At 44.3% G+C, this 24,240-nt stretch overlaps 2 protein-coding genes across 2 annotated transcripts in view; one reads left to right on the forward strand and one right to left on the reverse strand.

Annotated features, from left to right (window-relative positions):
* LOC144695939 (AN1-type zinc finger protein 5-like) overlaps positions 1–24,240 on the reverse strand; it is a 506,091-nt gene that overhangs the window by 332,124 nt on the left and 149,727 nt on the right. The gene's annotated exons all lie outside the window — the stretch shown is intronic.
* The window catches only part of tmc2b (transmembrane channel-like 2b), a 146,152-nt gene continuing 143,828 nt past the window's right edge, over positions 21,917–24,240 (forward strand). Inside the window, exon 1 of the mRNA XM_078557940.1 lies at positions 21,917–22,179. Coding sequence (XP_078414066.1) covers positions 22,128–22,179 — 52 coding nt within the window. The 5' untranslated portion in view covers positions 21,917–22,127. The remainder of the gene's footprint in view (positions 22,180–24,240) is intronic.

Raw genomic sequence — 24,240 nt, forward strand, 5'->3', positions numbered from 1 at the left:
ACTGAACCCTGATGGCTCTGTCTCAGAATCCCCGAAAGTTTTGGTTTCCAATCTCAGTTTTGGTTTTAGTTTCCTTAGAAAGTGGAAGAGCCAGTTCTCTTTCTCAGTTTCCCTTTTCAATTTCCCTTTTCAATTGGGGACTGTCTCAAAAAATACAAGCTTTGAAACTACAGATTCCCTCACAATAGTAAAAACAAAAAATGCTGGAAATATGCAGCAGGTCAGGTGGCATCTGTGGAAAAAAGCAAAGTTAACATTTCAGGCCAATGACCTTTCGTCAGAACTGAAGAAAGATTGAAATGTAAGAGTTTTTAACAAGGTAGAAGTGGTAAATGGAAATCCTGTCAGAGAGAAGAGGAGAACTTCTTTAAGGTAGGCATTACTAGAAGAGAAATGGCAGTGAAGTAAACACTATTTCCAGGAATGAGGCACCATACTCCTGCTGCTGACTTCTTTGGCAAACTTCAGCTATGCCTGCTTGTTTTCTGCAGCAGATCTTTTCCTCCTGTGCATGGGAAAATAATCTCCCTGCTCTTACAGACTGCAGCATGCTGTCCAGGGACACATCTGAGAGCTGTGGTGTAGTCATTCCGTTACTCAAGTTCCTGGCTCTATTTTGATACTTGTGAATGCTTGATCCATTCTGACCCTCACAGAGTCCCTTTAAATAATGGAGCTGAAACAGACTACGGCAGCTCATCATCACACCCATCTGCCCTAATTGGCTGAGAAACCCAAAAGTCAGATACAAATGGCATGGTGAAGTTAAAAAGCCACCCCCAAACACGCTACTGAAACTCCAGTGTTCCTGATGTGCTGCCAGCCTTCTTGCTGTGAGCGAGTCTGGCAGCTGAAATGCAGCCCTTTCCTACCCTTTCTGTGCCTGATTTGACACTGAATTCACACACTTGAATTCACTCCACTTCTCAGTTCTTCCACTGGTTAGTTCTCAATTCTTTATCTCATCAATTGAGGAGATATACTGTTTGTCCCTTTGTTCACTAAGGTCCCAGATGACCTATTGCCCCCACTGTGCTGTTAGCAGCTCACACTTTCAGCAACTTTGCAGGCGGTTTTTAAAAAAACTTACACACATGAACAAGTCTACTTAACAGTGCATGCCGTGAAATATCCTATCCAGCAATATCTGGATCTTTCGGGGAGAAATTTGTTCATATGGCACTGCTTCTGGCAGCATAACACAGACTTAAGACAATATCATCAAAGAACAATGCACGGACTGCACAAGTGCTGCCGGATCTGGGGGATTGATGTAGTCTGCATAGTGCCACTAGAAGCAGTGCTATATGAGCAAATTTCTTCTCCATTAAATCTAACACTTATGGTCAACGATGCCTAAACAGGCTGAATATTAATGGAATTAACTTTTTCCTGGGAATTTCAGGTGGTGACAAATAGATGGAGTAAAATATTAATCCACCTCCCATGGTTGGCAGTGGTAACGCCCTCTAGGTTTTATGCAAGGAGATTGTACAATATTTTCAGTTGTCTAACTGTTCTGCAGTCCATGAAAACACTCATTAGTTTGCAGTCTGTGCCCGAGCGGTGAAAAGCTCTGGAGCACTTGGTGGCAATTTCATGCCTCTGCTTTGCTTGAGTGGGCAGATAAGCTGGAGGCCCGAATCCAAGCTTGTCAATGTAGCTGCGTCTAAACTATCTCAGCTGTGGAGGAATGGTCACTTCATACAGGGTTTCCATAATGTGTGGCCGCTTCCCTCCCCCCCTCACCTCGGTGCACCATCATCAATCGCAGTTCAACCCTTGCCCCTGGCCCCCCTTCAAAGTTTCCTCAATCGTCGGGCAGCCCTTGCCCCCACCACCAAGTTGCTTCAACTGTAGGACAGCCCTTGCCACCCCTACCCCCCAGGTCGTCTCAACTGCAAGGCAGCCCTTGCCCCCGCGCCCCCCCCCCCCTACAAAGTCACCTTAACTGCAGGGCAGCCCTTGCCCCATCACCACACTGTCAGCTAGCTTGGAAAAAGTGACTTGCCTGTACCCTCATCTGGATGCGCAACATCTCAACCTTGAAGCCCAACAGTTGATACTCGCGAGTGCAACACTACTGTGCACTCTCCTCTGAGTTCGCCTCGAAGTGCAGCTTGTCAGGTGCATGCCTTGTGTATGCTGTTGTGAAACACGTTGGTGTGTGCTCGGATGATCCAGCGTCAGGGGATGATTCTGGCGGGCTGGGCTTATAATAATATGCAAATGTATTACAATGAGGTTCCCGACATCCGATGGTGGGAAACGCGGCAACCATTGACAGGCAGAGCAGATGATTGCAAACTGGTTTCACGATGTTGTTAAGCCGATTTTTGGCCTACTCGCCATATTGTCCACTCACGCCAGCGCACACGTCCGACGCCAGCAGGCACGGAAAATTCACCCTTTGTCCTGTTACTGTAATGACTGCATCTGAAGTGCTTAATTGGATAGTCACCCCAAGATCTTTAAAGTATGTGTACAAATTCTCCTAGTGAGAATTTTTAAATGCAACATATTCCCTGGAGTTTTAAACCCATGATAAATTCACATATCCTGAAACTACTGCAATTTATCATCCAAGTAAAATTGCTCTCCTCTTCTACCATCCCACCATACTACTACCTCCTAGGAACAAACCAGCATCAGTAGCACTCTCAACCCCATTTGGAATAGAAACAGAGAATAGGGGCAGGAGTAGGTCATTCGGCCCTTTGAGCCTGCTCCGTCATTCAATATGATCGTGGCTTATCCTCTATCTCAATGCCATAATCCCGTTCTCTCCTTTGACTTCTTTAGAGTCTAGAAACCTATCTATTTCCTTCTTAAATATGTTCAGTGATTTGGCCTCCACAACCGTCCTTGGTAGAGAATTTCATAGGTTCACCACCCTCTGAGTGAAGAAGTTTCTCCTCCTCTCACTCCTAAATGGCCTATCCTGTATCCTGAGACTGTGACCCCTTGTTCTAGGCCCCCCAGCCAGAGGAAATATCATTCCTGCATCCAGTCTGTCCATCCCTATCAGAATTTTATACGTTTCAATGAGATCCCTTCTCATCCTTCTAAACTCCAGTGAATACAGGCCTAGTTGGCCCAATCTTTCCTCATACAATTTGCCATCCCAGGAACCAGCCTAGTGAACCTTTGCTGCACTCCCTCTATGGAAGTATATCCTTTCTTAGGTAAGGAGACCAAAACTGCTCAAAATATTCCAGGTGTGGTCTCACCAAGGCCCTGTACAGCTGCAGTAAGACATCCTTGCTCCTGTACTCAAGCCCTCTTGCAATGAAGGCCAACATACCATTTGCCTTCTTAACTGCTTGCTGCACTTGCATGCTTGCTTTCAGTGATTGGTTGACAAGGACACTCAGGTCCCTTTGTACATCAACATTTCCCAATAATCACCATTTAAATAATACACTGCCATTCTGTTTTTCCTACCGAAGTGCATAGCTTCACACTTATCCACGTTATACTGCATCTACCATGTATTTGCCCACTCACTCAACCTGCCTAAATCACTTTGCAGCTTCTTTACATGCTCCTCACCGCTCACATTCTCATCAAGTTTTGTGTCATCAGCAAACTTGGAAATATTACATTTGGTTCCATTATCCAAATCATTGATATATATTGTGAATAGCTGGGGCCCAAGCATTGATCCCTACGGTACCCCATTAGTCACTGCCTGCCACCCCAAAAAAGACCCGTTTATTCCTACTCCATTTCCTGTCTGTTAACCAATTCTCAATCCATGCCAATATCTTATGCATGCCCATTCCAGTTTATATAAATAAAAACCATCGAACCAGTTTGCCAAGTAGGTGGATTAATATTTTACCCTGGCCATTTGTCACCACCTGAAATTCCCAGAAAAAAAGTTAATTCCATTACTATTCAGTCTGTTTAGGCATCGTTGACTGTAAGTGGTGGACTTAATGGAGGAGAAATGTGTTCATATAGCACCACTTCTGGTGGCACAATGCAGACTACATCAATTCCTGGATCAGGCAGCATAGCAGGTTGCTACCTATGCTGTCTGTGCAGTGTTCTTTGATGATATTGTCTTAAGTCTGAGTCGAGCTACCAGAAGCAGTGCCATGTGAACAAATTTCTCCATGAATGGTCCAAATATTGCTGCATAGGGCATTTCATGCATGTGGTGTTGCATAGACTTGTTCATGGGAGCTATCTTCACACTACTGATGTGACCTGAATGTCACTATTTCCAATGACATTCATAGTGAAGAAGAAAGCTGATATTGTTGCTGCATAGCAGTATGACATTTGGAATTAGAGTTTCTGCTTTGTGCACATTTGGCGAACCAGGCATGAAAAACACCCAAAGTTGTGCTAAATTCGAGAAGTTTTCTTTCCTCACATTGGTATATACATCAAAAGGGCCCGCACCTGCAACAGATGTCAAACCCTCTCCATGTCGAGGACTTCCGGCCTGTTTGAGGCCAGGTGTAAAATTGGTCTGGCCTGACACAGCCAGCTTACCACCCATTCCATCCTCAACATGGTGGCCTGCATATGGCTGAACCAGGGTCCTTAATGGGGCCACTGCACAAGGCTACCAAAATGGTAAGATTTTTTAAAAAATTAAATTTTAAAAAATTGGTCAGCTTGGGGCAGGTGTGGAGTTGTGGAATGTCCAGAAGAAGAGAATTCCCTCCTCACTGTCAATTATTCCTTGTTTTATTTATTCCCACCACATCGGTTCTTAATAATTCCTATTATATTGCAGGCCTCTAACAGTAGGCATGTCCTCCCCGCTGTTTTGTCAAGGTGAATGTGGCCAAAAGCTACTTCATAATTATTACATCACTTTACAGCCATTGGCAGTACTTTTACACATTGCTGTGGAAACAGCTAAAACTGCATGGAAGCAAGTGTGAAAGTACATTATACAGGGAGTTAATGAAACACAGAACTGTTAATTTTAATTTTTCAATTCATGACTACATGTTTAATTTTACGATTAACACTGAATCCACTGCCTTAACTCCTTATAAATTACTTTGAATTAGGCAATGCTTTCTATAAGTAATATTGCCAGTACTTTGTAGTTTGTATTGTTTTGTTTTATTAAACATGCTCTTCTGTTGGTAACTGAAGTTAGCTTTATTTAAATCCACTATTTCATTTTAATGTTATTAGAAACATGATAATAATAATAATGAGAATGATTATATACAGCTCATGATGCAAACCACTGATCATTGTGCTTGCTGCAACAATCAGGATAAAATTTATTTACTCTTTTCAAAATTGCAACATATCAACAGTTCTATTTGTAAAACGTTTTGAACTAAAAATAGTCTAAAGACTTTATGTTTTGAAAAATATTCATATAAACTATCCAATGCTTCCAATTTTATAATTGCAATTTGAATTACTTTGTATCAGATGTTTTAACTACGGCCCAAGCAATTACATTCAAGAAATACAATCGCACACCTTACAAAAATGATGAAAGGAAATTTAAAGCCTAATTAAAATTTAAAGTGATTGCTTCATAATGCCTCTGCTATTTAGTTGCATATGTCACAGAGATAAAATATTACTTAAACCTATGAAGTGTGAACACTATAACATTGAAGATGGGTAGATGAGCAGGACAGTGAAACTTACATATATAGTTTACAGTTCAGCTTTTGAGCTCTTAAAAGGATCCTGTTTAAAAAACTCAATAATATAATATACAAATGATCCTAATTTATGTAGTTACAATGCACAAAATGAGCTGGGAAAGGACTAATCTTGAGTTTACTTTAGGCTTGGAAAGCAGGCTCATGTTGTCACCTCCACCACCTGACCTGAGTTCATTGCACCTAGCAATCTAAAGCTGCTAGTTGTTTGTGTGGTTACATCATAATGCACAGCACATTCATCGGAAGTAAAAGCATTGTATTCAAGCCATGTTGTCAGCATTGTAAGAAAGCTGCTTTAAAATTATTTGTACAAAAGCATTCACTTCATGAATAAAGGCCCAATTTTAGCAGTGGGTAAGAGGAGTATGATTAAATGATGACGCTATTAATTGATGAGATTGTCACGTTGCAGCCTTTTACATGATAGCCTGATTCCTATTACCTTCCCGCACAAAACTGCAGAGACCTTGCTTTACATTATCTGTGATCTGCAGTTTAGAAGTTCAAGTTCTGTACCTCTGGTTCAAGGCAATCTGAGGTCATTAACATTAGTCAGTGTTCACATGCTATCTTCAATGTCATGGGAAAGTAAAAACTGCATTGTTGCAATATGGAAGTTGGTGGGTGAATGTAACCTAAACTGCATCTTTATGTATCAGTGCTCAATAATAGACTGAACATTTTTCTTACTGGCAAATGAACAGCACTAGCCTTTCATTAGACTTACACTAGTGCCCAGACTTTCTATGCAAATTTGCAGTGGACTTACTGTAAATCAGAGCCAAAGAGTGCAGTGCCCTCTACAGGTGATCTGGGACCTGTGTGAACAGGGCAAGCAACTGTGTTAAAAGCAAAATACTGTGGATGCTGGAAATCTGAAACAAAAACAAAAATTGCTGGATAAACTCAGCAGGTCTGACAGCATCTGTGGAGAGAAAGACAGAGTTAATGTTTCGAGTCCGTATGACCCTTCTTCAGAACTAAAGAGAAGTGGAAATGTGGTGAAATGTATACTGTTTAAGAGGGGTGGGACAGGTGAAGCTGGATAGGAGGCCAGTGATAGGTGGAGGCAAAGGAGAGATTGCAAAATATGTCATAAACAAAAGGACAAAGGGGTGTTGATAGTGGCAATACTGGCCAAAGGAGGTGCTAATGGTGACATTAAGAGTAGAAAGCAGAATGAGCAAGTGGCAGATGGCCCTAATGGGGGTGGGGTAGGGGGAGGGGACGGTGTGGGAAAAGAGATCGAAATAGGCTAAAAGGTGGGGATAAAACAATAAATGGAATAAAAGTCCGGAAGGCTGTAAAGTACCTAATCGGAAGATGAGGTGCTGTTCCTCCAGTTTGCATTGAGTTTCACTGGAACATTGCAACAGGCCAAGGACAGACATGTGGGCATGAGAGCAGGGTGGTGTGTTGAAATGGCAAGCGACAGGAAGCGCTGCTTCTCTTGAAAGGGGTGTTTGAGCCCTTGGACGGTGAGGAGGGGGGAAATAAAGGGGCAGGTGTTGCACCTTCTGTGATTGCATGGGAAGGTGCCGTGGGAGGGGGTTGAGGTGTAGGAGGTGATGGAGGAGTGAACCAGGGTGTCATGGAGGGAACAGTCCCTACGGAATGCCAACGGGGGGGGAGGTGAAGGGAAGATGTGTTTGGTGGTGGCATCATGCTGGAGTTGGCGGAAATGGTGGAGGATGATCCTTTGAATATGGGTGAAAAGTGAGGACAAGGGGGACCCTATCATGGTTCTGGGAGGGAGGGGAAGGTGTGAGGGCGGATGCGCGGGAGATGGGTCAGACATGGTTGAGGGCCCTGTCAACCACTGTGGGTGGGAAACCTCAGTTAAGGAAGAAGAAGTAAGACGTGTCAGAAGCACTGTTTTGGAAAGTGGCATCATCAGAACAGATGCGACGGAGGCGAAGGAACTGAGAGAATGGGATGGAATCCTTACAGGAAGTAAGGTGTGAGGAGTTGTAGTCAAGGAGGTGTGGGAGTCGGTGGGCTTGTAATGAATATTGGTGGACAGTCTATCACCAGAAATTGAGACAGTGAGGTCAAGGAAGGGAAGGGAAGTGTCAGAGATGGACCATGTGAAAATGATGGAGGGATGAAAATTGGAAGCAAAATTAATAAATTTTTCCAGGTCCAGATGAGAGCATGAAGTGGCACCAAAACAGTCATCGATGTACTGGAGAAAGAGTTGTGGGAGGGGACCTGAGTAGGACTGGAACAAGGAATGTTCCACATACCCTATAAAGGAACAGGTGTAACTGGGGCCCATGCGGGTACCCATAGCCACACCTTTTATTTGGAGGAAGAGAGACAAGTTTAAGGAGAAATTGTTCAGTGAGAGAACAAATTCAGCCAGACGAAGGAGAGTGGTGGTGGATGAGGATTGTTCGGGCCACTGTTCAAGGAATAAGCGGAGAGCCCTCAGACCATCCCGGTGGGGGATGGAGGTGTAGAGGGATTGGATGTCCAACTGTGTTATTCCTTAACCAATCAGATTGAAGAATCATTACTGAGCAACTCAGGGTCTAAACCAGGAAGTCTCAGTTAGAATATTTAATTCAATGTCACATCAGGTACAGAAGGTGAAATAAAGAGAGTGAAAGAAAGATGGATAAAGTGAGAAATGAGATTAAGAGAGACAGAGAGAGACAGGAAATGATACACAAAGAAAAGTTTTAAAAAATTAATTGCTTCTCGTGAGATGTGGGTGTCACTGGCAAGACCAACATATGTTACCCATCCCTAATTGCCCTCAAGAAGGTGGTTCTTGAACTGCTGCAGTCCATCTGGTTCAGATAAATCCACAGCGCTGTTAGGAAGGGAATTTGGATTTTGATCCAGCAACAGTGAAGGAATATAGGTGTAGCTCTAAGTCAGGATGGTGTGTGGTTTGGAGGTGTTTCCATATGTCTGCTGCCCTTGTCTTTCTAGCTGGTGGAAGTTGCAGGTTAGGAAAGCGCTGTGGAAGGAGGCGTGTTGAGTTGCTGCAATGCATCTTGTATATGGCACACTCTGCTGCCATTGTATGTCAATGGTGGAGGGAGTGTATGTTTAAGGTGGTGGATGGGGTGTCAATCAAGTGGGCTGCTTTGTCTTAGATGGTGTTGAACTTCTTGAATATTGTTGGAGCTACATTTTTCCAGGCAAGTAGAGAATATTTCATCACACTCCTGACTTGTGCTTTGTAGACGATAGACAAACTTTGGGGAGACAGGAAGTAAGTTTCTTGCTACAGAATTCCCAGTCTTGGACATGCTCTTGTAGCAACAGTATTTATATCTAGTTTCTGGTCATTGGTAATCTCAGGATATTGATAATGCGGGGTTTAGCGATGGTAATAACATCCAATGTCAAGGGTCAAGGGGAGATAGTTAGATTCTGTCTTGTTGGAGATGTCATTGCCTGGCAGTTATGTGTCATGAATGTTACTTGCCACTTATCAGCCCAAGCCTAAATGTTGTCTAGGTCTTGCTGCATATGGATATAGCCTGCTTCAGTGTTTCCCCTTGTCCAGTCACTTCCAGCTTACACCCATCACTCCTCTGATGCCCTACATCACTTCAACAGTTTCCAGTTTCCTGGCTCTAACCTTCTTCTGTTCACCATGGAGATGTAAACCATCTACACTTCCATCCTCCAACAGGATGGCCTGAGTATTCTCCACTTCTTCCTTGACTGGAGATCCAACCAATTCCCATCCACCAACCTCTTCCTGCCTGCTGAACTTGTTCTCACATTGAGGTGTTGGTACCCTGCATGGTTCCTGGCTATGCCTGCCTTTTTGTGGGATTTGTGGAACATGCCTTATTTGAAACCTATTCTAATGCATCTGTTTTTCCCTGTATTCCTGATGACTGTATCAGTACCACTTCCTGCTGTCCCCATGAGCTTGGAAATTCATCGATGTTGTCCCCAATATCTACCTTTCTCACATCTTCACCTTCTCCATCTCTGCCTCTCCCCCCCACCCCCCCCCCCCCAAAACTTTCTGGACTTTGCTGTCTCCATTTCTGCCAATAGGCTATCAACTAATATTCACTACAAGCCCTAGACCCCCATTGCTACCTTGACTACATCTCCTCAGACTTCCTGTAAGGACGCTATTCCATTCTCCCAGTTTCTCCATCTTCATCGCATCTGTTCTGATGATGCAACCTTCCATACTAGCTCTTTTGATATGTCTTTTCTTTCCCTCAGCCTAAGATTCACTCCCCGCCCCCTGCATGGTTCCCTCCAATGTGTCCGTGTCCAATCTCTTTCCTGGACTTCTGCTCTCACCCCTCCCCCTCCTCTAAGAATCATAATAGGGTCCTCTTGTCCTCACCATTCACCCATCAGCCTCATATCCAATGGATCATCCTCTGGCAGACACATCTTCCCCTGCGCTCCTGTTTTAGCATTCTGATGGGTCTGTTCCCTCTACCACACCCTGGTCCACTTTTCAGTCACCTTCAAAAGCCACTCCAATACCCCAATCCTTTCCTATGGCACCTTTCCATGTAAGTGCAGGAGCTGCTACACCCATCCTTTGACCCACCTCACTTCTCACCATCCTAGGCCCCAGACACTGCTTCCAAGTGAAACAGTGATTTTCTGTACTTGAATACTCTATTCACTGCTCATGATGTGGTCTCCTCTACATTGAGGAGACCAAATACAGACTGGGTGACCATTTTGTGGAACACCTCTACTCAGTTTGCAAGCATGACCATAAGCTTCCTGTGCTTGTCATTTTGATTCTCCACCTTGCTCCCACTCTGACCTTTTTTGTACTTGGCCTGCTACATTGTTCCAATGAAGTTCAACGCCAACTTGAGGAACAGTACCTTATTTTTTGACTCGACACTGTACAACCTTCTGGCCTCAACATTGAGATCAACAACTTTAGTTAAAACCTCTGCCTCCATTTTGTTCTTCGTTTGTTTTGCTGGCTCGGGCTTGTCTCATTTTTTTTCTTTATCCCATCATGTTGCATTTGGACAGCTGCAGTACAGCACCTCATCTGGGCACATCTTTTCTTCCTTTACTTTGTCCATTACCACTCTCTTTGACTTTTGTGTCATGAAATCATTTGACAATCAATCTCTCCTGCCCTTCACTTTATCACAGATCTTCTTTTTTGTTCTTCCTGCCCCTCCCTCTTTCCACTGGCTTAAAATCTATTACATAGCTATCTTTCCTCTCTTTTGGTGAAGGGCCATTGACCTGAAACCTTGTGTGGGATTTTCTGTTCCTGCCCGCTGTGTGGACCTTTTGCTTGTCCATCAAATTTTCTGTCCTGCCTGCGACCATTCCTGCGGTGGGTAGGACTGCAAAATTCCGCCCATTAACTCTGCTTCTCTCCACAGATGCTGTCTGACCTGCTGAGCATTCCCAGAATTTTCTACTTTTATTTCAGTATCTGAGGAGTTATGAATGGTATTGAGCATTGTGCAATCATCAGCGAATCCCCACTTCTGACCTTATTATGAAGCAGCTAAAGATTGTTAGGCCTAAGACACTGCCCTAAGGAACAGTGATGCCCTAGGTCTGGATGATTGGCCTCCAATAACCACGACCACCTCCCTTTGTGCTAGGTATGACTCTAACCAGCAGAGAGTTTTCCCTCTGTTTCTAATTGACTTCAATTTTGCTAAGACTCCTGATGCCACAGTTGGTAAAATGCTGCCTTGAGTCAAGGGCAGCAGTCACTTTCACCTCACCTCTTGAGTTCAACTATTTTTTCCATGTTTGGATCAAGTCTGTAATGAAAAAAGGAGCTGAGTTGCCCTGGTGGAACTCAAACTAAACTTCACTGAGCAGGTTATTGCTGTGTAAGTGCCACTTGATAGCACTGTTGATGGCATCTCCCATCACTTTAGTAATGATTGAGACTGATGGGGCGACAATTAACCAGATTAGATGTGTCCTGTTTTTTATGGACAGTATATACCTGGGCAATTTTCCACTTTGTCGAGTAGATGCCAGTGTTGTACTTAGCTAGGAGCATAAGTCTTCAGTACTGTTGCTGGAATGTTGTCAGGGCCCATAGCCTTTGCAGTTTAAAAAAAAATCTCCAACAATAATTAAAATCTGAAGGAATGAGACTCCACATTTTTAGAAGTTAATTTTCAGTGCCAGAGAGGTTTCTTGCCAATAATTAAGATATACTGCACTAGTAAAAATGTACTTACATTGGGATGAACAAGCCCTAGCTTCTTCCGGCAAGTTTCTCTGCAAGATACTGGTCTAACACATCTTTTGAAGCAGCAGAGCAACTCAGACATCAACACCCTGATATTCAGTTTCCAGGAGTTGCTGTTGTTCTATGTTTTATTAAAGGTTATCAATGTTAGCCCCACTGTTAATCCTACAGCAAAATATGACCCATGTGATGAAAGATACAAGTGAGGCAGTGAACATTTCTGTAAAAAGAAAAATGGAATTGTGGTAGCTTCATAATTCATAAAGGCTATAAACGCAAGTAACTTAATGTTTGCCTCAATTAGTGTGATGTATTCTCTACAAATTGTTGATCTCTGAGGTGTAATTTTTTTGCTAACAAAAAGCAGTCAATGATTTAGTTTGTTTAAATCTAAGTTAATTTCTTCACCTAAATTTCTAGGCTGTTATATTTACAAGAATACAATTTCACAAGATCATACTTCTTACATAATTAAAAATCGAGGTCCAACACAAATGTGCAGTACCACATCTCTAAAAGCCATCGCAGCTTAAAGACATCACACTTCTATACATAGGACATAAAAAATTGTTGTTGACTCAGATTTTTCTTTATTTGTTCTCAGGTTGCATTGATTGCCTATTGCTAATTGCCCTGAGAAGTGGGCTCTTCTGCTGTCCTTGTGGCAACAACATTGTTCACTATGGAATTCAAGAATATTTACCCAGTGACAATTAGTGAATGGCAATACATATCCAATTCAGGATGGTATGTGACTTGTGGAACAAGTTCACATGACACTGCTACTGTTATCCTTCTTGGTCGTAAAGGTTTCAGGTGAGAATTGCTTTTATTTTGTAAGGTTATGTAAGTTTTTATGTTTGTTACAAGTCATAATTGGCAGGTTTGACTCTGTGGTAGCACTCTTGCCTCAGAGTCAGATGGTAGTGGGTTCAACACACCTAGAGACTTAAGCATATAATCTGATACTTTGGTATGGCACTGTTATAGAAATGCTGCGCTGAATTTTCATCAGAGGCAGGAAACAGGAGCTGGGATCTTTATTGGGACAAAAACCTGCCTCTGGTGGGAAACTGATTAAATAAACATTTTCATGTTAATAAGCTCTTATTTGGTGTGGAGATGTGTTTCCTGCCCACTTGGAACTGGTTGGGGTGGAAATGGAAATGGGTCAGATGAAGTGTGGGACTCATTTGGACTCCCCACAGCAACCATCACTGAGGCTGCTATTTGTTCTAAGGGAGAAATCTGATGATTCTGCCAAAGTCTCCTATAGTATCAGAAAGAAGCGAGATATCGCAGGAGAGCAGAGGGCTGTAAGCCATGCTAAATTTGCCTTTTGGTTCATCGATGCTGACCTGGATCTAATGCTGGAGGCCATGAGGGAGGTCCTCTTCCTGGTAGGTAGCAGAAGGACGCCACCTCATGGTGCAGCAAGGGCACCTCTCTGTTCAGTGTCATCTCCCTCCACCTCCACTTCCGCTTCCTCTCTCACCTCCTCTTCCCGATGAGTTGTCCCCTTCCAGGTCCTCAATGTCCTCAAGGTCCATACCTCTCTTGTGGAACAAGTTATAGAGAGCGCAGCAGACCACCACAATGATTGACACCCTTGCAGGAGGGTATTGGAGGGAAAAGCTGTCCTATTGAGCAGGTAGCATTGGTGCCTCTATCTGGGGCTCCCAAAGAGGAGTCAGTTGCTATGTTTTCAAGGGACATTCCTTGTCCCCTGGGACCCATCTACACACTTTGGGGGTTGCAGTGAAGATCTGAGGCAACCTGGACTGGCGGAGGATGAAGGAGTCATGGCAACTACCAGGAAAGTGACGTACACATGGAGGAAGCTCTTGTTGTGGCTGCAGACCAGTTAGACGTTGAGGAAATGGAAGCCCTTCCTGTTGATAAATCTGAGTAGGCAGTCACTGGGTACTTTGATGGTCACACGGGTGCAACTAATGATGCCCTGGGAGAATCTATCCCTATGAGGTCATACCTGTTGTAAAATGAAGGTACTATTCAGCCTTAGCAAAGAGACCAATGACGTGGGAGATGCAGTGGTGTGCAGCCGCTTGCGAAATGCTTTGAAGGTTTGCTGCTGACTCTTGGAATGAGCCAGAAACAAAGAAGTTCAAGGCCACAGTGACTTTGATGGTTCCTGGCAGGGCATGGTGACCAGTGCTACGAGTGTGAGGCCTTCGGCGATGAGGGCAAGGATGCCTGTGACCATCTGCTGGGAGAGTCGCAGTCTCCTGCGGCACCGAGTGCTGGTCATCTCCAGGTATCTCCATCTTCAGTGATAGATCTTGGACTGAGAGTTTGGCCTCCCAAGCTTTCCTACCTCTCTTTCCTCTCCTGTGCCCTCTTAATCACTGGGATTCTGCCTTTCCTGCAGATTGTATTGCCCATCATCACCACTGGGCCAAAAACCTGATAGTTCTGCCCTCATTCCCAGCTTGTCCTTTCTTCTACCAGGCAGCTGCCAAATTGTCTTTGGCACCTTGGCAGCCTAGTTCCTTGTTCTTCTGCCCCTACTATGCTGGCGGGAATATGGTGGTTGGGGGGAGGGGGGGTGGGGGCCGGGGTGGGGTGGTGGGTGGGTGCCGACTTCATTCACTGCCTGGGTGCTGAGTGCCCTCCCTCCCTGCCACCTGTGCATCGCCAAGGGCAAAACAATTGCTTAGCTTGCCCACCATTTCCCATTTTAATTGACGATAACACCATTGCTAGTTTTTAAGGGGTTCACTTTGCTCCTAATCATTCTCTTTTTCCTAATGTAATTATAAATATTTTTTCTATTGAGAGGCAAGTGAGACTATAACTTCCAACTTGCTAAACAATGCTATGAGCAATCTATTAGTATATAATTATATGGATGCACACACCTGTACATGTTCAGTGGCAGCCTTCCATCTGGTAAGGCAATAGTTTGTGCTATGGTGGTCAACTCTGTGTTAAGCATTGCCTAGTGTGGCTCAGGAACCCCCTACTCTGACACATGTGCTGCAGAGGGAGACAGTGGGCTGAGAGGGTGCACAATTTGATGACCTGTTTTCTTTGGGCCCTCTTCTCGACCAGCTGAGCTTTGTATTTCTGCTCACTTCTTTCAATGCCCTTTCAAACAATCAGCCACCAGAGGTCACGGCCATCGACAACAGTCTCCCAGTTGTCAGTGTTAATGTCCACCGTCTTCATATCTTGCTTGAACATGTCCTCCAAGAGGTATGAAAGCCCAGGAGATCATTACCCAGTGACCAATTCATCATACAAAAGGTTTTTGGGTATACAGTCATCATCCATTCAATGAACATGGCCGAGGCAGTGCAGACATCGTTGACGTAGCCATGCCATTGTGGGCATGCTAAACAATTACTTTGTTCTTGGCGATGCACAGATGACAGGGAAAGAGGGCACTCATCAGCCAGACAATGAAAGTCGGCACCCCACCCCCACCCTCCGCCAGCACCATGGGGGCAGAAGAACAGGGGCAAGGCTGCCAAAGACAATTTGGCAGCCACCTGCTAGAAGAAAGGACAAGCTGGGAATGAGGGCAGAAATGTTAGTGTATACTAATGGAATTAGCACCCTTGACGAAATCTGAGTTGGTGACGTTGTCCTACCAAGAGATGCCAAGGATACGTCTGAGACAGCGAATGTGAAAACTGTTCAGCCTTTTCTCCTGCCTAGCATTTGTTGCCCAGGTCTCACCACTGTAGAGGAGTGTGCTGAGGATGCAGGCTTGTTGGACTCACAGTTTGGTGTTCTCAGTCGGGTTGCTGTTGTTCCACACTCTCTTACTCAGCTTGGACATAACAGTTGTAGCTTTTGCGATGTGTCTGTTGATTTCAGCACCAAGTGACAGGTTGCTGGTGATTGTGGAGCCTAGATATGTGAAGCTATCAACAACCTCCAGAGTCAAATTGTCAATGCTAATAGATGGTGGTATAGCAGCATCCTGGACCATGACATTTGTCTTCCTGATGCTGAAGATCAAGCCAAACTCAGCGTAGAGAGTCTATCCATTTGCCACTGCAGGTGTTCCTCAGTATGGAATGTTAGTGAGGCTTTGTCTAGTCCTCTGATGAGGACTTGCCACACCTTTGTCTTGGATCTCAGGTGAGCAAGGCTGAACAGCTTTCCCTCAGTTCTGTATGCAGTAGATACCCCGCATAGATGACCTGATGGCATATGACATCAGCAAAGAGAAGAATATGCCAAAAAGTGTTGGTGCCAGAACATAACCCTGTTTGACCCCACTGTGGATCTCAAATGGTTCTGATGTTGTCCTGTCACAGCTGACCTTACCCATCATGTTGCCATGGAAAGAGGACTGAGCAGCTTTGGCGAGCAGTCAATTTTCCCCAGCAGCTTAAATAGCAACAATGATATATAATAAACAGCCAAAATGAAGATCATTAGTAATAACTAATAATAAAAAGGCATCACACAGCAATAATATTTATTATAATATTCATGTTCTTAAATCTGCATGCACTACCTCCTGTTATACTTGCTTACTCTTTGGGCAGAATTTAATGTCCGCGATAGTTTAAGGGCCTCAATTGGCTTCCGGGCAGGAAGGACGTCATTCACCCTTCCTGCTCAGAACTTGATCGGGGGAGTTGGGAAAGCAGTGGACTCCACCCCTCACCCTCCTACCCGATCAATCGGCCTCCCCAAACTGACCTCCATGGTGGACATGCCATGGTGGAGTGGGAGGGGTATAAAATTCCACCCCCTTCTTTAGATTTTGTCATGACTTGTGATGTTTGGTAAAACATGAAATAATATGTTTAATAGATAAGCTGCAACAATTACTAAAATTGACGTTATTCATAAGTATCGCTTTTTCAGTCCTCCCATTATCAATGGTGTTGTAGCTTGGACTATCCAGCTCTTTCTGTCATTTTATTTCATTCTGCCTTCTCTTCAGGTAAGTTTTATTTTAAAAATTGTCTATTTCCTTTATTCTTATTTATTTTCATATTTAGCTGACTCCACCACTACCACCACTACCGTGCCGACCTTCTCCCTTCCCCACTATCTTCATCCCTCTTTGCCTCCTCTTCTATCCACAGCATGGGTGGAATTGTCCCGATCCTGCGGGGAGGGTTTGAAGGCAGAACATGGGGGAAATTCAGTAACCTGGCTTTGGGTCATTGGTCAGGTGCTTTCATGTCTCTGGGCAATCTTCCTAGAAATGGGTCATCAGCAACAGAGGCTACCTGCCTGGCAGCTGCGGGTAGCCAATTTGAATAATTAACTCCCTATTTTTCGGCTGACGGGGGACATGCCAGGACCTTCCCAGAACGGGGTAGGCTCTGTATTGAAGGACGAGTCCAGCTGGTGCCTGGAGGTGGCTTTCTGGTGGCTGGCCTGGTCCGGGGTGGTGGGGTTGGGGGAGGTGTTCCGTGAGGCCTTCTCTTCTTATGCCTTCCACTAGAGTGGCATTGATCAGTGGGGAACTGCGGTGACAGCCAGCCATCTTGTGAGGGGGTTTCCCCTCCACAGTGACGGCCTGCAGCCCTGGCTAGAGTCTTTTTTAAAATTCAAACCTCTTTAGAGGGCACTTCACAATGGAGAGGCCTCTGATTGGGCCTGCAGCCTCAGGATCCTGCTTGCCACCCTTAATTTCACTGCAGACCTGGAGGCGGAAAATTAATAGGCCACCTCCTGAAAGATTATGCCGACAGGTTCATTGCCAGCAAGGACAGCGTTAGTACCCTTAAATGGTTTCACCCCATCAATTATTTTTAAAGGGGATAAGATTCTACCCACTAGTGCCACATTCCTGGCATCTTCCACTGTAAAATTCCATATCAATCCTGCTCTGTGCCACCTCTACATGCTCTGCCCTGCTGCCCAACCTGTTACCCAGTTCTGCTCCTCAGTCCATGCTGGCAATACATTCTTTTGCATCATTCAGCAGAAAGCCTGTTGCTGCTATATCAATCCAACTAATCCATTTGACAATCCCATTCTTTTCATCCTGCTTCTAGCACCAATTTAAAAGAAAATCCTGCCCCACTGTATTGAATCCTGCTCAGCCTGACACTGTTCCCAGGCCCAGTTCCCAAGCCGATCCCAGTGTGATCCCAGTGTTATGATCCCAATTGATGTTACTACTGGACAAGCCAGGGTGGAACCCAGCTTGAGAGATGCTAACTTTCATTTTTTGTTTAGATATGTGGAGAATGGCTACTGAACAGAGTCACAGGAGTCAGCTGATGAACTTTTAATTGAAGTATAATACATTTATTAAGCAAGAAAAGATGAACTATATTATAATACTCCTTTACCCACAACTATACCTTTACAGATATAGACAGATTTGTAAGGATAACACAGGTTACAAGAGCCATCTTATACTCTTATGATCACAGCAAGTATACAATCTATATAAACTGATAGGCAGCCTGTGGTCAGACAAACCACACTCTGAAACCAAGTGACAGATGCCACCCCAAACAGATGCTATAGATCTCTCATCAGCTTCCCCCAGACGCTTGCACACCATGAGCCAAATGGTCTTACTGAGCTCCATCTTTCACAAGGGTTTCCAATTTCCACTCTTGAAGAACTCGCTTTGGAATCTTCTCCCAAACTGATGCTTTCCCACGGATGCCTTCTACAAGGTACATTGCCAGGGTTTCAAGCTCTCCTGGATCATCACGTACTTTCAAGCGTCTTTCCATGCACTTTCTCTCACTGACTCAGCCATGCCAACAGAACATCACTGCTTCACAAGCCCATAGTAAACAGTTACAGACCTTTAGCTGTCTCCTTGGATCTTCTGGCTTCTCGCAAGCCTATATTGCTTTAAAAATGCTTCCTGCAGCTTCTCCTTTTAAGCTTGGAGCCTTTCTCTGCTCTTCACTCTTAACTTCACTTAACAGGACCTTTTCCAAATCCCTGTTTATTCCCTTTGACTAGAAGGTCTTATCAGGACCCCTCTTCTTTTGTTCTTTGGGGAAATCTGTTTCCTGCAGCTCCTTCCTGTCCAGCTTCTCCTGGCAGCTGGTTTCAACTTTAGAGCACACTGACCAACTGAACTCAAACTACTTTTGGTTTCTCTGTCTGTCTATGTGTGTGGGGCTTCCTTCCCTGGACCCCTGTTGCTAGGGAACAGCACAGTTTTTTTCTGCTTTATTTTAACTTCCCTAAACTACTACCTGTCCCCCTTAATAATGCAGCTCTCCACTTCAAGGGTCATAAAACTCATTAAAAATGCAGGCATCTTTTAAAGTGAAACCAAAACTCAGGCTTCATTCTTTTAACTCACAAAATACAGATGTTCAAATTAAAATTCATGCCTAACACCCACAAATACAAATATAACTTACTTAAACTATTTCTAGTTCCTAACACACACGTAGGCTCTGCTACCCACAACTTGCCATTCTTCAAGCCTTGTTGCAGTTACAGTTACTTTTCAAATTTCTGCTCTGGCATGGCAGAGAACACAATGATCAAAAGCTGACTGACCACTGAAACACAAATCGCCCAATCAAGGCAGAAATCAGCAGGAGCATGCTGAAGGGGACCGAAACATCACATGGATAGAACTAAAGGGTAAGAAACATAAGTGTTGCAGGGTTTCCACAAAGAATGCTTAGCAGGTAGTATTCAGGACTTAACATTTGTCTTGATGTCACAGTGGAGAATATGCAGACTGCAACAAGATAATGAAACTGACAGTCAGATGCTAGTGGTGACTGCGTAAACCATAAAAGACAACATGGTTCACAAGATATCTGTGTTATTATGAGGACAGTCGACAAGGAACTGACAGTAAAGGACATTGCAATGCATTATGTTTTTTTATTCATTCATGGGATGTGGGCTTCGCTGGCTAGGCCAAACTTTATTGTCCATCCCTAGTTGTCCTTGAGAAGGAGGTGGTGAACTGCCTTCTTGAACCGCTGCAGTCCATGTGGTGTAGGTACACCCACAGTGCTGTTAGGGAGGGAGTTCCAGGATTTTGACCAAGTGAAAGTGTAAGAACGGTGATATATTTCCAAGTCAGGATGGTGAGTGGCTTGGAGGGGAACTTCTAGGGGTGGTGTTCCCATGTGTCTGCTGCCCTTGTCCTTTTAGATGGTAGTGGTTGTGGGTTTGTAAAGTGCTGTCTTAGGAGCCTTGGTGAGTTCCAGATCTGCATCTTGTAGATGGTACACACTGCTGCCACTGCACACCGGTGGTGGACGTGTGAATGTTTGTGGATGGGGTGCCAATCAAGTGGACTACTTTGTCTTGGATGGTGTCAAGCTTCTTGAGTGTTGTTGGAGCTGCACTCATCCAGGCAACTGGGGAGTATTCCCTGACTTGTGCCTTGTAGATGGTGGTCAGGCTTTGGGGAGTCAGGAGGTGAGTTACTCGCCACAGGATTCCTAGCCCCTGACCTGCTCTTGTAGCCACAATATTTATATAGCTGGTCCAGTTCAGTTTCTGGTCAATGGTAACCCCAGGAATTTGATAGTTGGGGATTTAGGAATGATAATGTCATTGAACGTCAGGGGCAATGATTAAATTCTCTCTTGCTGGAGATCGTCATTGCCTGGCACTTGTGTGGCTTGAATGTTACTTACCACTTGTCAGCTCAAACTTGGATATCGTCCAGAGCTTGCTGCATTTGGACATGGACTGCTTGAGTGATTAGCAAGCGATAAGAATGTAAAGTGATATGAGAGGATTTCAGAACAAGGACTTCATACCTGCCTTACTGAGCAATGTCACAGAAGATCCTTTAGCAATTAATATTAATAATGGAGCCAGACATAGTCTTTAGGCCCCATTCCCTCCCTGTTTCAGCCCTACGGTCTAGCTTTCTGCTCTGTTCCAATGCAACATTGGCTAGACAACTGTATGTAAGATATAGAGCAGTAAACATACAGAGAAGAGGAGATAAAGGAGTAAGAAGGACAGTTGATGACAAACTCAAATACAAAGATGGCAAAGAATGTCTCTGAGAGGCACAGAGAGCAAGAGTAAGAGGAAAAATATCTTCTAAGATCTGTAAGAATAAAGCATCCCAATTTCTAACACAAATCAAAATGCAGCAGATGGCGCAAATCGGAAATAAAGACAGAAAATTCTGGAAATACTCAGCAGGCCAGGCAGCATCTCTGGAGAGAGAAACAGAGTTAATGTTTTAGGTCTGTGACCTGTCATCAGAATTCTCCACAGAAGCTGCCAGACCTACTGAGCACTTGCAGCATTTTCTGTTTTTACTTCCAATTTTCTAAATTAGCCTGAGGCTGGTTGATGTTGTACCTTCATTTCTAGTCTTGTGTCCCCAGCCCCCACTGAACAAATCTGCTTGCATCCATATTGCCCATTTCTGTGGGGGATTATATCCTCCGTTCAGTTCAGAATTCGGGTTCATTACTGAGCCCATGATTCACAATGTATGTTGGAGAAAAGGCTTGTTATACGATTGAAGGGGCTCTGTTTTGTTCACTGTGATGGGCATTGCCTCGGGAGCAGACAATTAAAATAGCACTGTCCCTAACTGTGAATGTCACAGTGCTGTTGTCAATTCACATTTTATGAAGTCACAGAGGGAATCCATTTGGCCCGTTGTGTCACACTGGCTCTCCAAATGAGCAATGCACTTAGCGGAACCACCACCCCCACCTTATCCCAGTCCCCTGCTTTATCCCCCCTGACTCTGCATATCTTCCTTTTCAGATACTAATCCAATCCCCTCTTGAATGCGTTGATTGAATCTGCCTCCATCACACTCAGACAGTGCATTCCAGACCTCAACCTCTGGCTGCATGAGAATCTTTCTCCTCATGTCCTCATTGCTTCTTTTCCAAGCTCATGTCGTGAACACTTAAAACTACTGGCCCTCTTGCTACTTCACTAATATCCCTGCAGCCCCGAAAACTATGGTTTCCTGTTTAAAAGAAAAAACGGGTAATCCATTACGTAAGAAACGTTATCCAGCAAAACATTGGACTGCTCAGCAATATGCGATGCTAATCTAACTCAAATGTTGAACGGCAGATAGCGTGTGTGCCGAGTACAGGAAGAATCTGCTCGCCTTGTCGCGCATCCCCTCTGCGTGTGGCCAGGGTCACATACGATCCAGTTTGTCAACGAGCGCGGCAGCAGAGCCGGGAGCCCAGCGAAGCCGGAGATATTGGTGTCAGATCCACCCTAGCACCAACTGCTCTTTGTGTAGCGGTCTTCACACAAGACGCCTGGAGAGATCATATGAGTACAAACCAGGAGAAACATTTCTTTTATTGAGAAGCTGGTGAAACGAGGTGACCATGGTAAACACGAATAAGGCCAAGAACAAAAACCATGAAGATTTGGAAAGGGGTGAGTGTTTTATGCGTCGATAAAGTACTTTTCTCCTCCACCAGAGTCTGGTGAGCAATCGCGTTGCGTCAGTTGTTAAGTTAAATCTTCTTTTGGACAGCATTATGGACTTCCTGAACAAATTAACCTCTGTATGTGGTTAGACCATATTCGTTCTCATTATTTGAAACTGGGAAGGTGACCCCTCAATTAACAACAACGGCTTAACCTGTCATTCTAATGACCGGCCATCCTAATGAAGGATGATTTATTCGCAAAATTTAAACCAATGGGTTTAAAGGGACCGTGGCAATGTGGATACAAATTAGGAACAGAAAGCAGAGTAGTGGTGTTTCTCAGACTGGAGGGTCTCGGTATTGTGTTTTTTTTTGCAACGTTTGCAGATAGCAGGAAACTCGGAAATGTAGTAAACAATGAGAAGTATAGCAGGCGGGCATGAGACTGTGAAGTGATGTATTTTGGTGTGAAGAGGCAGTAGAAACTAAGTGATCCAATTTTAAAGAGGGGTGCAAGAATGTAGAGAGCTACGGTAGTACCTGAAGGTGACAGGACAAGTTGAGAAGGTGTATAAAATGTATGGGACACTTGGCTTTATTAATAGAGGTAGGGCTGAATTTTTCTGGCCCTATGGTGATTGGCTGAGAGGTGGAAGTGCTGGAAAAATGGTGGGCAAAGGCTTCTTCCCGCTGCCATGGCGTATTACCAATGGTGGGAACATCTGTGGTGTAGCTGCCCACCAGACAATGAATGCAATTAATTGCCCATCCCCCACTGGAGGACGCCCCCACCCTCCACCTCTCCAACCACCACCACCCCCCACAGGCAATGGAAACTGTGTCACTGCTGCAAAATGAGACTTCCCCCCAATGCCCTCGTTGTCTGCCTAATGAAAATTAACTTAGGTCATCGAGGGCTCACCATTGAGGCACCCTCTCCTTCGTTTTGCAGCCTCAGCAGTGACCACTGCTAGCAGTGGCACTGCCAAGGCCACTGAGCTGCTGGTCCCCTGATTGGGCCGGCAGCTCTGAGGTGGAGGAGTGGGCTGCCATCCTCAATTAGACATTGGCCCTCATGGCAGCCTGTCAATTTCCCACTGCAGGCAAAAAGACGCCCCTGGGTACTGTCGTGCGGCAACAGGGGGGTTAGATCCCACTGTCAGTCCCAGCCAAGGGCACTGCTGCAGTTCTGACAAAATTCAGCCAAGAGTAGAAAAGCATGTGAATTATGCTAAACCTCTATAAAACATTCAATAGGCCTCTCTCTCCAGGTGCCATACCTGGAAAGGACATTGGCAACCATGGGCTTCTGTGTCGGTCAATGGTTATGCTTGGCAAGGTACTGCAGTGGTTTGCCGTTGCCTTCTACTTCAATAGGTCTTTATGGAAAATTATGTTCAATTCTGAGCACCATACTTTAGGAAGGATGTCAGTGCCTTCAATAGGGCTCAGAAGAGATTTATTAGAATGTTAGCAGGGTTGAGGGACTTCATTTATGTGGAGAGGGTAGAGAAGCTGTGGTTATTCCTCTTAGAGCAGAGAAAGTTGAAAGGAGACTGAATAGAGAAGTTCAGAAATATGAATGGTTTTGATAGAATAAATATGTAGAAACTGCTTCCTGTGGCAGAAGACTTGGTAAACAGAAGACATAGATTTAAGGTGATTGGCAAAAAACTTAGAGAAGGCATGATGAAATTTTTTTTGTATGGTGAGTTGTTAATTTCATGGAATACACTACCTGAAAGGATAGTGGAGGTATATTCCTTAGTTACTTTTGAAAGGGAATTGAATAGATACTTGGAAGGGGAAAAAATACACAGCATTGGAAAGTTTAGGGGAGTAGGATTAATTGGGGAGTTTTGCCAAAGAGTTATAATATTCACAACGGGCTGAATGGCTTTCTGTGATTCTATGATGCCATCATTCTATGATTCCAGGTGGCGAAGGTTTGCATTTTCTAATATAAACAGCTTTTCATAATTGTGAGAAGTAGTTTCAGTCATGTATGTTCACAAAGAATGAATATCTTCTATAATTATTACTAACTACATAATTAAGTAATAAT

This window comes from Cetorhinus maximus, chromosome 2, assembly GCF_964194155.1.
Source record: "Cetorhinus maximus chromosome 2, sCetMax3.hap1.1, whole genome shotgun sequence".
Classification (NCBI taxonomy): Eukaryota; Metazoa; Chordata; class Chondrichthyes; order Lamniformes; family Cetorhinidae; genus Cetorhinus; species Cetorhinus maximus.